Source organism: Eubalaena glacialis, chromosome 2 (assembly GCF_028564815.1).
Source record: "Eubalaena glacialis isolate mEubGla1 chromosome 2, mEubGla1.1.hap2.+ XY, whole genome shotgun sequence".
NCBI lineage: Eukaryota > Metazoa > Chordata > Mammalia > Artiodactyla > Balaenidae > Eubalaena > Eubalaena glacialis.
The window spans coordinates 185,743,071-185,756,313 of NC_083717.1; the positions used below are offsets into that span (position 1 = coordinate 185,743,071).

At 41.8% G+C, this 13,243-nt stretch overlaps 1 protein-coding gene across 1 annotated transcript; it reads right to left on the reverse strand.

The window, feature by feature from the left end:
* Positions 1–12,429: 12,429 nt before the first annotated feature.
* On the reverse strand, positions 12,430–12,788 carry LOC133085685 (cytochrome c-like). Its single transcript, XM_061182854.1, has one exon. It carries the CDS (start codon positions 12,771–12,773, stop codon positions 12,456–12,458), a length of 318 nt encoding a protein of 105 aa, XP_061038837.1. The 5' UTR covers positions 12,774–12,788; the 3' UTR covers positions 12,430–12,455.
* Between the last annotated feature and the right edge of the window lie 455 nt (positions 12,789–13,243).

A 13,243-nucleotide genomic window follows, 5' to 3' on the forward strand; every position in this document is an offset into this window, starting at 1 on the left:
CCAAGAAACAGAACCACCAGGATATGTGTGTGTGTGTGCATGCGTGTGTGTGTGTATAAATATGTGTGTATATATAATATATGTATATTTGTGTGTGTGTATTTTATATATACATACATAGAAAGAGACTTATTTTAAGGAATTGCCTCATGCAAAATCTGCAGGGTAGGTTGGCAGGTGGAGACACAGAGAAGAGTTGCAGTTTGAATCCAAAGGCTGTCTGTTGGCAGGATTGTTTCTTTGCTTGAGGGAGATCAGTCTGTTCTGTTCAGGCCTTCAACTGATTAGACAGGGCCCACCCACATTATGGAGGACAATCTGCTTTACTCAGAGTCCACCAACTTACATCTTAATCTCATACCCAAAACAAAACAAAAAATACCTTCACAGCCAAATATCTGGGTACTGTGGCCCAATCAAGTTGACACATAAAATTAACTATCACCAGGTCTAAATTTTTTTTTTAATTTTCAGTTTCTTCTTTCTCTCTCTGAAAGACCAATGAACAAACATGCTGGGAGGGAAGATACACAAGGTTTCACATCGAAAGGAGGCAATTAGCATTCACTGAATGCTTTTTGAGCACCAGGCACTTTGCAAAGACGATCTCACGTCACACTCGACCCCTGTGAGGGTGATATTGATGTCCTCACTTGACAGTTATGTCACTTACTCAGGGTCCCATAGCTAATCCTTGGCAGAGCCAGGATTCAAACCCAGGTCTCTTTTGAACCCAAAGCTCAGCTCTATCGACCCCCTGAAGGACACCAAGGAAAGGACAGAGGCTGCCCAGATAGAGGGACGAGCACAAGATCAGAGTAATGGGAACCCTTCAAGCTCTGCTTCTCCTCCTCCCCAACACTCTCATGCCAGTCTCCCTCTGCTCTCTTAGACACTCACACACTCACACATACACACTAGGAATATTTAGAAAATGCACATAAGGTGCCTAGTAGTGCATGTATATTTCATGCACGTTGGAACAATGGTAGTTGTTATAATAATAACCATAAATGATGTATATGTGATGGTGAAATAGTCATATGTCAAAGGTGAGGGAGGAGGGGCACAGGACATAAGAGGGTAGGGAGAGGTAATTTAAAATTAATGAGACTGTGAAGGTGAACCCATGTGATACCACAGAGCCCAAAAGTAAATTATTAGCACATTCCTTCATTCAGAGAATGCTTTGCAAGCCACCAGTTGACCCTCCTAACAACCTGCTGAAGTGGCCAGGGCAGAGACCCTATGCCCATTTCATAGGTGAGAAATCTGTGGCTTAGAGAGGTTGAGGGCCTTGCCCAAGGGCACACAGCATCCTGCTTTAGGAATGGGAGCCAGGCCTCCTGCCATCGCCCTGTCCATGGAGAGTAGATGCCTTCGGGAAGGGAGAGTCTGGAGGGTCTTTAAAGAGTTCAGAAATCTACTTTCTCTCTCAGGTCAGAATGGGACCCAAACTCCTTCCCCACAGGAGGTGTCACAAGAATCAACAATAATCTATGTGATGATCCCATCCTGGTACTTGGCACAAAGTGTATAATAAAATAAATAGCAGGAGAATACATAAATAAGTACCAGCTGCTATTACTACCATTGTCATCATAGCTTCCATATTCAATGGTCTGCACTGCAGCACACAAAATCCAGAGGCCTTCGATGGAGAGAGGGGATTAAAAAAAATATATCAGTGCAAGTATGTCTTACAGTCCTTTGTTCTGTCCCCTTCTTCCTTTGTCTCCCAGGACAAAGATTTCCATGGCAGCTACACAGCTAGTCCCTCTTTTTCACCTCAAATGTTCGTATTTATGGTCTGCAAATGTTGGCAGGGATGTGAAGTGGAGACTTTTTTCATTTTCGCCCAGAAGGCCCATGGCCATTACATCATTCTGAATTTCCTGGACTTGTTCATGACAATACACCCACCCTCACTGTGCAGACATGGGGCTTGATTCTAACTACTGCACAGTATTCCACAGTGTTTGTCCACTGCATTTTATGTACCCATTCCTGGGGGGATGGACAAACACCTAGAATACCTCTGAATGTTTCAACAATCCTATGATGAATATCTTGTATATGTCACCCTCTGGAGATGTGTGTAAGAGTTGCTTTGAGAAATAATATCCAGGGAGGACTTGCTGGGTCATGGGGTGCACATATACACCCCAATTACACTAAGGCCAGCAAGGGGACTGTCAAAGATAGCTGCATCCACCTAAACATTCCCACCAGCCCTGCATGAGGTTTTCTGTATCCCTGCATCCCCGCCAATATTTTGCATTATCCTGCTTTCTATGTTATTGTTTTTGCCAACCTGATAGGTATAAGTGCTATTTCCTTGTTGTTTTGATTTGCATTTCTCTGTTTGCCGCTGAGTTTGAACTTCTCTTCATTGGCTTCTTAGTCTTTGGGGTTTCCTCTCCTGTGAGCCGCCTGCTCATATCTTTTGCCCAATTTTCCCTTGCAGTTCCTGTTTTTTCCTGTTTCACAGAAATTTCTCAGATATTTTCGTTAGTTCCTTGTCCATTTCTGATGTTACAAACATCTCTCAGTTTGTTATCCATCTATGAACTTACTCCAGAGTGTCCTTCACTGAACAGAAATCTTTAATTGTATTATGATCAAATCCGTCCTTTTTTTTTTTTTTTTTTGGTCTTATACTCTGTGCTTTTGGGATACACATACACACACACACACGCCACAGTGTCCCACAAAAATGCACTCCTATATTATCTTCTATTGATATTCTACCCTTACCTTTCAAATTTAAGTCTCACTCCATCTGGAACTTGCCTTTGTTAGTGGTATTAGACAGAGAATCTAGGGTTTTATTTACCTCCATTCAGTGGGTCAGTTTTCCCAACTCCAACCACTAGACTGTCCTTTCCTTCCCCCACTGATTTGTGGGAGCAGCTTTCTCATATCTTGAGTTTCCATATGCACACACAGGTCAGTCTCTGAGCTCTTTATTCTGTTCCACTGGCCCAATGGAATGTTCTTTTTCCATACTTTTTTCATTACTACGTCCTCTGCTTTTCTTCTTCAAATTTGCCTCAATTATTCATGGACATTTATTCCTGAAAAAAAATTTTTTAGAATAAGTTTATGGAGTTCCCAAAAAAATCCAACTGCAATTTTGATTGGGCCTACATTGAAACAGTAGCTTAACCTGGGACAATTGACATTTTTATAACATCAAGTAATGCTATTAAAGAGTATGACTGTCTCAAAGGATTCATCTCCGAAATATACAAGCAGCTCAATATCAAAATAAACAAACAACCCAATCCAAAAACGGGCAGAAGACCTAAATAGACATTTCTCCGAAGAAGATATACAGATTGCCAACAAACACATGAAAGGATGCTCAACATCACTAATCATTAGAGAAATGCAAATCAAAACTACAATGAGGTATCACCTCACACCAGTCAGAATGGCCATCATCAAAAAATCTACAAACAATAAATGCTGGAGAGGGTGTGGAGAAAAGGGAACCCTCTTGCACTGTTGGTGGGAATGTAAATTGATACAGCCACTGTGGAGAACAGTATGGAGGTTCCTCAGAAAACTAAAAATAGAACTACCATACGACCCAGCAATGCCACTACTGGGCATATACCCTGAGAAAACCATAATTCAAAAAGAGTCATGTACCACAATATTCATTGCAGCTCTATTTACAATAGCCAGGACATGGAAGCAACCTAAGTGTCCATCAACGGATGAATGGATAAAGAAGATGTGGCACATATATACAATGGAATATTACTCAGCCATAAAAAGAAACAAAATTCAGTTATTTGTAGTGAGGTGGATGGACTTAGAGTCTGTTATACAGAGTAAAGTAAGTCAGAAAAAGAAAAACAAATATCATATGCTAACACATATATATGGAATCTAAAAAAAAAAAAAAGCTTCTGAAGAACCTAGGAGCAGGACAGAAATAAAGACGCAGACGTAGAGAATGGACTTGACACGGGAAGGGGGAAGGGTAAGCTGGGACGAAGTGAGACAGTGGCATGGACATATATACACTACCAAATGTAAAATAGATAGCTAGTGGGAAGCAGCCGCATAGCACAGGGAGATCAGCTCAGTGCTTTGTGTCCCCCTAGAGGGGTGGGATAGGGAGGGTGGGAGGGAGACGCAAGAGGGAGGAGATATGGGGATGTATGTATATGTATAGCTGATTCACTTTGTTACACAGCAGAAACTAACACACCATTGTAAAGCAGTTATACTCCAATAAAGATGTTAAAGAATAAAATAAAATAAAAAATAAAATAAAGAGTGTGACTGTCTCTCCACTTTACAGATATTATTTTTGTTCTTTAATATCAAATGTTTAAACTTTCTCCATAGAGGTTTTGTGTATTCTTTTGTTAATTCCTAGTTTTTACTGCTATTGTGAATAGTATCTTGGTTTTTATTATATTATATATGCATTATTATACATAATTATTGTATTATATTGTTTATATACATTATTATATTTTCTAGTTGGTTACTAATGATATAGAGAAATGCTATAAATTTTTTAAAAGTTGATCGTGTATCTGTATTCCATGCTTGACTCTCTTTTTAGTTTTTTGTTTTTTATAAATTTATTTATTTATTTTTGGCTGTGCTGGGTCTTCGTTGCTGTGCGCAGGCTTTCTCTAGTTGCAGCGAGCGGGGGCTACTCTTTGTTGCGGTGTGCGTGCTTCTCATTGCAGTGGCTTCTCTTGTTGTGGAGCATGGACTCTAGGTATGTGGGCTCAGTAGCTGTGGCACACGGGCTTAGTTGCTCTACGACATGTGGAATCTTCCCGGACCAGGGCTCAAACCCGTTTACCCTGCATTGGCAGGCGGATTCTTAACTACTGTGCCACCAAGGAAGTCCTCTCTTTTTAGTTTTGATTCTACTTTTCTATGAAGATGATCATGTCTTCTGAAGAAAAAAAAGTCTTATCTTCTTTGTACACTTATTTTTCTTTTCTCTTGCTTTAAAAAAATTTTTTTAATTACTTTATTTACTTATTTTTGGCTGTGTCAGGTCTTAGTTGCAGCACGCAGGATCTTTCGTTGCAGTGCAAGGGCTCCAGAGCACGTGAGCTCTGTAGCTGTGGCGCGTGGGCTATCTACTTGTGGCACAGGCTCAGTAGTTGCTCCTCACGCGCAGGCTTAGTTGCCCCGCGGCATGTGGGATCTTAGTTCCCGACCAGGGATCGAACCCCCATCCCCTGCATTGGAAGGCGGATTCTTAACCACTGGATCACCAGGGAAGTCCCTGTTTTTTCTTCTAATATTGGCAGGACTTCCTGTGTTAAAGAGGAGTGGTGATAGAGAGGCATTGCTGTGTTTTTCAAAATCATAAAGAAAATATATAAAGTTACTTTGTTAAAATAAAGGTTGCTATAGAACTTAGATACATGACTTCTACCAACTTAACAAAACTTCCATTTTATTGGTAAGTGGTTTAAAAACAACATTTATCACTTCATAATATATTTTCCTGCCTCTATCTGAATTTTTTCAAGTAGATTTGATTTTTTTCAAATAGATTCTCTGATATAATACTGATATTATTGGGATAAGCTCTATTTGATTATGATGTACTATTTATTTTAAAGGCTCTTGGATTCTTTTAGGTAATATTTTATTTAGGTTATTTGTATCTCATCCATTACATAAATTGACCTGCAATCTATTTTCTTATATTTTTTTCTGAGTGATTAGTCTTATATATGTTTTCTAGTTTTGGAACCAATATTATCCTGGCTTCACAAAATAAGCCAAGCAGTTTTCATTCTTATATTTTCCACAATATCTTTCTAGAGATCTGGATGATTCATTATTTATAAACTTTGTTAAAACTCACCTATAAAAACATCTGAGACTGAAGCATTCTGGGAGGAAGGTCTTTGCCTAACATTTCAAATCCTCCAATACTTTTTAGTCTATTCAAGTTTTCTTTTAAAATTTTTCTTGTGCCAAAACTTAGCATTTTATATTTTTTCAAGATATATGTCCACGTCATCTAAATTTTCAAATTTATTAGTAATGGATATTCATAGCAATCTTTTCTTCCTTTATGTGTGTAATTGTATCTGTTGCTATTTATCCTTTATTATTTATGTTTTGTTTATTTGCATCACTCTATCATCAGCCTTGCAAATGATGTTTCTCCTGTTAATCTTATGAATATATTAAAACACCAACTTTTTGTGTCATTACTCTTCTCTACTTTTGTTATTTTAGTTATTCTCTAGCTGATTTCCACCCTTATCTTTATTATTGTCTTCTCTCTTATCAAACATATCTTTTTCTAATCTCTTGATTTGAATGTTTAGCATGTTTGTTTCACACTGAAATTCTTAATGCAGTAAAAAGTCCAGTGCACTATGACACAGATGTAGATCACATCCTACAGGACTTGGCCATGTGACCTGGGTGACACTTTTCTGAGTGTCTGTATCCTAAACTGTGAAATGGGGTTGATGACCCTCTCTCCCAGGCTCCTGTGAGAACTTTATGAAATAATGTGTGGGAGGCACCTGGAGGATCCACACATCTTAGTTCCCTTCCCCTCCCTTGTTCCAAAACTAATTAGAAAACTGCTAATCATAGATTCATGAAAATCTCAAAACTTTCAAGAAGTGGTTCCCAGCTGGGGACAGTCTTGCTTCCCAGGTGACATTCGACAATATCTGGAGACACTTTTGGTCATCACAACTGGGGGAGGAAAGGGGTGCTACTGGCATCTAGGGAAGATCCCTGGGTAGAGGACAGGCATACTATTTACTAAACTTTCGACATGGGATCAGCCTGCACAACAAAGAACTATTCGGCCCCAAATATCAAGAGTGCCAAAGTTGAGAAACTCCCCCTTGAAGGAAATTCCAGTAGCATCTGGTTCTGTCTCCTGAATATAAGAATCTTTTCCCCAATACCTCCTCTGCTTGGGTACACCCAGGAACGGGAGGCTCACTACATAAGAAGATAGGTAACAATAGTGGAAGGAGCACAGACACTGGAGTCAGGCACTCTTGTACACTGGTCTATCCTTTATTCTGACTTATCGTCTGTAAACCTCAGTTTCCTCATCTGTCAAGTCGACAAATATGTAGCTATGATGACCATATGAGATATATCCTAGCACAGGGCCCAGAATGTAGCAGGTGGTCAATAAAAGATATCTTTTGCAGTTATCCCTTATTATTGCATCCAAGTGACTTTACAATTCTGCACTTTGGTGATACAGCTTCTTCTATCGGAAGGCCCCTAAACTGTTGGCAGAAAGTGATCAATAATGGTCATTCCCTCTCTCTGGGTCTCAGCTTCTGCATCTGTAAAATAGATGGTGCCGCTAAATCAAATCTTACAAACTGCTTGCCCTCAGCCAAAGTCAATTTGCAGATATGTTTGGTGTTTGGCCTGCATTTTTTTTTTGCCTCTTAGAAGTCAAATCTATTTCTCATTTATAAAAATGGGACAGTCTACCTAAAAATCTGGAGATCTAGCATCTCTTGAAGAATAAAAGGTTTAGCGATACTGGGCCTATTTCACTCATGGCAACAATCTGGGGAAAGTGAGCAGCGTTGCTCGCATACAGAGGACATGTGTTCTCCATTCCCCACAATCCCCACCAGTCCCTATTGTCCTGTTTTCACTCACTTGTATCACTTCCGGCTCCTGTAGACATTTGACTTTATAATTCTTAAGATATATGGGCTCTCTGGCTCCTTTCATCTCTTCTGGGCTATGAACCCTGGAAACCATAGCGGAAATTTCCTTGATAAATTACCAGAGGAGAACTAACTACTGATGATTTGCTACAGGCTTTACTTAAAACAGAAGCTCTCCTAGACTCTGATTCCATCTTCCAACAAGGGAAAGAATGTCTCTTTTGAAAAAAAATCCATGGCCAACTTGTTCACGTTAATGGAAAGGGTCCTTTGATTTGCAAAGCCTATGAAGACAGTGGGCAGATCCAGGGCTGAAGAGTAAGGGACCTGGGATGCCTCACAGGGAACTGGTGGTCTCCAAGTGCTCCAGGGCACAACCATGTTAGGTAGTAGTACAAATCTATCCCTGCTGGGGGCCCCCCCTTTTTTTCACCAGGCACAAGCAGACCTTCAGGAAGTAGGTGGTCTAGAGGGGTGATGCGGTGGTGCCATGCAGACACAAAAACTAAAAAAAAAAAAAAAAAAATCCACTTTGGCCCATCCTAGAGATGAAATGGGCCCCTTCCCAACTAATCTCTGTAGGACTTCTACATTTGCCAACAAAATTCTGTCCCCCGAGTGTCTTTGAGAACAAACAATGCAGCGTGTTGGAGAACCCACAATTTAGGTAGAGCTGGCACTTAACCACACAAGCAACCTTGCACAAGTCACCCAACGTCACCGAGCCTTAGTTTCCACATCAGAAAAATGGGATAACGATAACACCTCTTTCCCAGGGCAGCTGCACATGAGTTAATGGGCATCAATTCCCCTTTGTTCTCTGGACGACAAAACTGAAGCTTGGGCAGGAGAATTGATTTGCAGCACGACGCTGCTTTGGGAGGTTCCTATGGCTGGCTAAGATGCAAGCCCATTAATCAAATCTAAGGGAAAACTTATTAAAAACAGATCTCCAGTACAAACCAGAGGGTATTATTTAACCAGGAAAAAAAATAAAATAAACATAATAATATGTAGTGTTAGGCCTAGTTGTAGTAAAACAAATACACATTCAAAGTGATGGGTCAGTCTTGTTACTACAGGTGAGAAAGCATGTCTCGCGGTAGACCCCCCATATATGTTTGTTGAACTGTTGAGCTGAAAGCAATTTGTCAATTGTCTGGAGGCCATTAAAAATGTCCATTATCTTTGTTCTTTTTTGACAACTCTCCTGGGAATTTTTCTAAGGACCCAATCTTGTAGGGGAAAAAAATGAAAAGAAATAATATATTGAATTCACTGAGTACATTGGAAAGTGCTTTACAAAGGTTTTCTAGAATTATAGGAAGTAATGGGTTGGACAATGAGGTCTAAGGGTCGAGAGCCACTGGAGCGGTCAATGGAGCTGTGGATAACTGAAGATAATCTCCAGGCCCAGCCATCAGGACACATAGAGAAATGAGAAATCCTCACTCAGTGGTATTTGGGAGAGACAGGGTAGCAAAAGGAAAAACATTCACATTATAATGTTAAGCACAAAAAGCAATGTTACAGGGGCTTCCCTGGTGGCGCAGTGGTTGAGAATCGCCTGCCAATGCAGGGGACACGGGTTCGAGCCCTGGTCCGGGAATATCCCACATGCTGCAGAGCAGCTAAGCCCGTGCGCCACAACTACTGAGCCCGTGTGCTGCAACTACTGAAGCCCACGTGCCTACAGCTGTGCTCCACAACGAGAGGAGCCACCGCAATGAGAAGCCTGCGCACCACAACGAAGAGTAGCCCTCACTCGCCGCAACTAGAGAAAGCCCGCTCGCAGCAACGAAGACCCAACACAGCCAAAAATAAATAAATAAAATAAATAAATTTATTTAAAAAAAAAGCAATGTTACAGAGGTGATGATGGATCAAAAGGAGAATGAAAATGGCTGTGTCAGAATCGTAAGATTAGGGTAGACTTTAAATTTTTTTTTCTGCAATTTTTATGATACATGCACATCAGGGAGAAATACTGTGTTCTGCACACCAGTTGAAACTCAGACCTGGAGTCTGTCCAGCTGTGGACCTCCTGATCTTTTTGCAGTTGAAGCCACCCACTAAGCACCTACTACATGTTAATGGGCACTGTGCCGGGCACATTCTGCTGTGCCGATGGGGATCTCCAATCCCTGGTGAACAGGTCTCAAAGGGAGGAATCAGCATCACAGTCTCTGGAGAAGGGAAACTGAGAGAGAAGGGAACTTGCCCCAGAGTCATGTGGTTAAAAAGGGCCGAGTTGGGGCTGAAGCCCAGCATGACATGTGCACAAAGTCTGGCCTCCTTCCAGCACCCAGTGTCCCCCAAAGAACTGGGACATGGAAGAGGGCATTAAACAGCTTTGAATGACACTGCAAAGGTCCTTCCTGTTCAACCCCTTACAGGACTTTTGATGACCTCTAGAAGAAAGAGGATCCTTGTTAACAGAGAGAACGTAGTCCTGGGGATGAGAACCCTCCCCAGGTGAGCTAGAGTTGAGCAACGTTGCCGAGTTTTCACTGGTCATGTCCATCTCTGCATGGGAAGCCATACTTGTTTTCCATTGACTGTAGTGGCGTAAAGAGCCCTTTCCGTTTCCTCTTCACTTACTATGAATTTCAGAATGTGCCTCTCTAAATGTATATTTCAGGATTCATACTTCTGGGACCTTGGGTTTAACCACACCTCCCGTCACAGTGTTTTCTATTACAAAACACCTAAAATCCCCAGCATCATAGGGCAAGTAGGATCCAAATATTCAATCGCAAAAGATGCATTGCATTATTATGAGGTTAGTGGAAATTGATATATTATAGGTGGTCTATACAGTCACAAAAATCACAAAAGTAGAGACAGTGAAAATTATCCTATACCCTAAACTGAGAACGTCTCATATGATACCGAGATGGTCACTTCCTAGCCCTCCACACCGTCACGTCACCCCCTCCCCAGCATAAGGTGAGAACTTCAGGATCCTCCCACCCCCAGCCTCATGTACTGGAGCCCTTCATTGGTCAAGTTATACCTGGTCCACTTAACTACACATTGTCACAGGTGTTCGCGTCCATCACTACAGTGAAAGCCATCCAGCCTTTTCGCTGGTTCAGAGTTTCAACCAATTCACTGAACAAAGTTAGGCACTTTCACTCCTCAGAATTGCAGAAATGGGTCCGTGCACCCCTGTCCTTCCACCCTTGGTTCGTTTTTACAAAGCCTCCTTTCAAAGTACCAAAAATGGCATCACCTGCCAATGTTGGAAAGATAGCAATATCTTTCTTTGCAAGCCTTCTGTGAGTTCAGCCCCGTCTCCTACCTTCATGAACAAATATGGAAGGGGCTGTTTTGAGGGGGCTGATATTCGGAGCACAGCCTCCCTCAGGTCCAGAGGCTGGACAATGCTGGGATTACAACCAACAGCTTCCAACGCCCACCACACAATGCCACCGTAGCCCGCTCAGTGTCCAAAGCTGTGCACATTCTTGGCTGCAAAATCACTTCTGGGACAAAGGAATGTTTCTGAATTCAAAACAATTCCACCTCAAACGTGTTCTCCACTATTAACAAACCGTTCAGGAAGAAATGAAAGAAGCTGAATCCCTCTGGGGACACACTCGGTTTTGCCCCGATGGGATCTTAGCAGCATCTGAGAGCCCTGTGATTTGACAAGGCCATCTACAAACACCCAGGGCTGTTGATGAAGTTGGCTGTTCACCTGCAAGAATACTTGAGGACAGGTTAGGTGAGGGTGACCTTCCCCAAGCAGCCTTCCAGGCCAGAGGCAGCTGTGGTTTCCATTATACCCTGCCTCTCCCCATGTTTGGGAAATCCTAGTGGACTTTCAGAAAGTGGAATCAGGGAGATATGTTTGACAACTCTTTTTTTTTTAAATGTGGTGGATGGGGCCTGGGTCTTTTCCACAGCTGGCTTCTAACACTGCCCCACCCTCCATTACTGCAAGTTCACCTGCTTTATAACGATCTGTTACCCCTGCCGGTCCCTGAGTCTGGGGCAGCTGTGCAAGGCAGTGGGTGGGAGAAGGATGTAACATGGCCCTATGGAGATATGAAAGGTCCACTGCCTAGGCCCAGCTGGCTTGACCTCTCCCCATTTCTCCCTCCTGAACCCCCTTTGGGCTCTGACAGGCCCTGGAGTTAATGACCACATCCATCCTTTTTCCCTGAAGGCCTTCCAGCTCCACAGCCAAAGCCCCAGTGGAGCTGGGAGGGCCTGCAGCCCTGGCTGATCAGGCCCAGGTGGTTTCTTATTTATTTATTTATCTATCAGATAGATAATTTTAATTAAATTGGCATAGTTAAGACCAAAAAGATAAAGTGGACATTGTCAGTGTATCTTCAGCCCTTGCCTTAACAGGCAAATGAACACAACTGAAACACAGGTGACTCTTGCTGGTCTATGAGACAGTGAAGGGAGCTTCTCAAGATTTAAATATATTAATATAACCAGTTATAGAAATCTAAATATAAAACCAATCTCCTATAGGGTTTGAGAAGGCATTCACCATATCCCTGAAAATTTTAACCTTCCTTATTCAAGTTTAATCATCTCTTCAGAACGGGAAAACAGTGATAGTACTTGTTGAACCAGAATTACTAGCAAAATTCAAAAAGTTGACCATATTCATTTAGCCACAAGCCAATCTTATTTAAATCAGGACAGAAATATTACATCAGCCATTCATGATCTGAATTCTAGTGTATGAGATCAATTTAAATATGGTACACATAAAAAGTCATGAGACATCTGTTTCATAATAAATAAGGCAGTGGCCAACTATTACTCATTAGTAGCTTTTTTGAGATAAGCTATCAAGTCTGCCCTTTCTCCCTTCTTCTTAATGCCAGTGAAGATCATTTTTGTTCCAGGGATGTACTTCTTGGGATTCTCCAAATACTCCATCAGCGTCTCCTCTCCCCAGGTGATGCCTTCGTTCTTGTTGGCATCTGTGTAAGAGAATCCGACAGCCTGACCTGTCTTTTGCCCAAACAGACCATGGAGGTTTGGCCCAGTGTTGTGCTTGCCTCCCTTTCCCACAGTATGGCACTGGGCACACTTCTGAACAAAAATCTTCTTGCCCTTCTCAACATCACCCATTTTTAAATCGTTCTTTCTCCGTGCACGACTAAGGGGTTCCCGCTTGCCAGCCGAACGTCCCGCTCTCTAATCTCATATTTAAATAAATGCATTTAAGTTTTAAAACACAAAACGATTTGAAGAAGTATCAAGTAAACCATCATACAGATGTTAGGCTGACTGATGTGCAGCGTATATGGCTGGTCCACATTTTGGCCATGCTGACTTAGATAAGCCTTCGAGTGTTTTGAACAAATTGTTCCTCTAAGGCCTGGGTTCAGGATGCTATTTGGGGTTCCTTCCAAGCCACCAGCCTCCCTAGGAACTGGAACTCCTATGCTCTACTGGAGTGTTGTGATTCAAAGTCTTTCACTTAGGCTAATCTATCCTGCTTTAAATCCTACAGCACTATAGAAACTCAATGACAGAAGAGACAGCTGGTCGGTGACAGGAAAATACCATTAGAAGGCGAGAAGCAGCCAAACCCTCGG

What these genes read in the sequence shown, in the direction of transcription:
- LOC133085685 (XM_061182854.1), bottom strand. Translation starts at nt 12,773, where the DNA reads ATGGGTGATGTTGAGAAGGGCAAGAAGATTTTTGTTCAGAAGTGTGCC.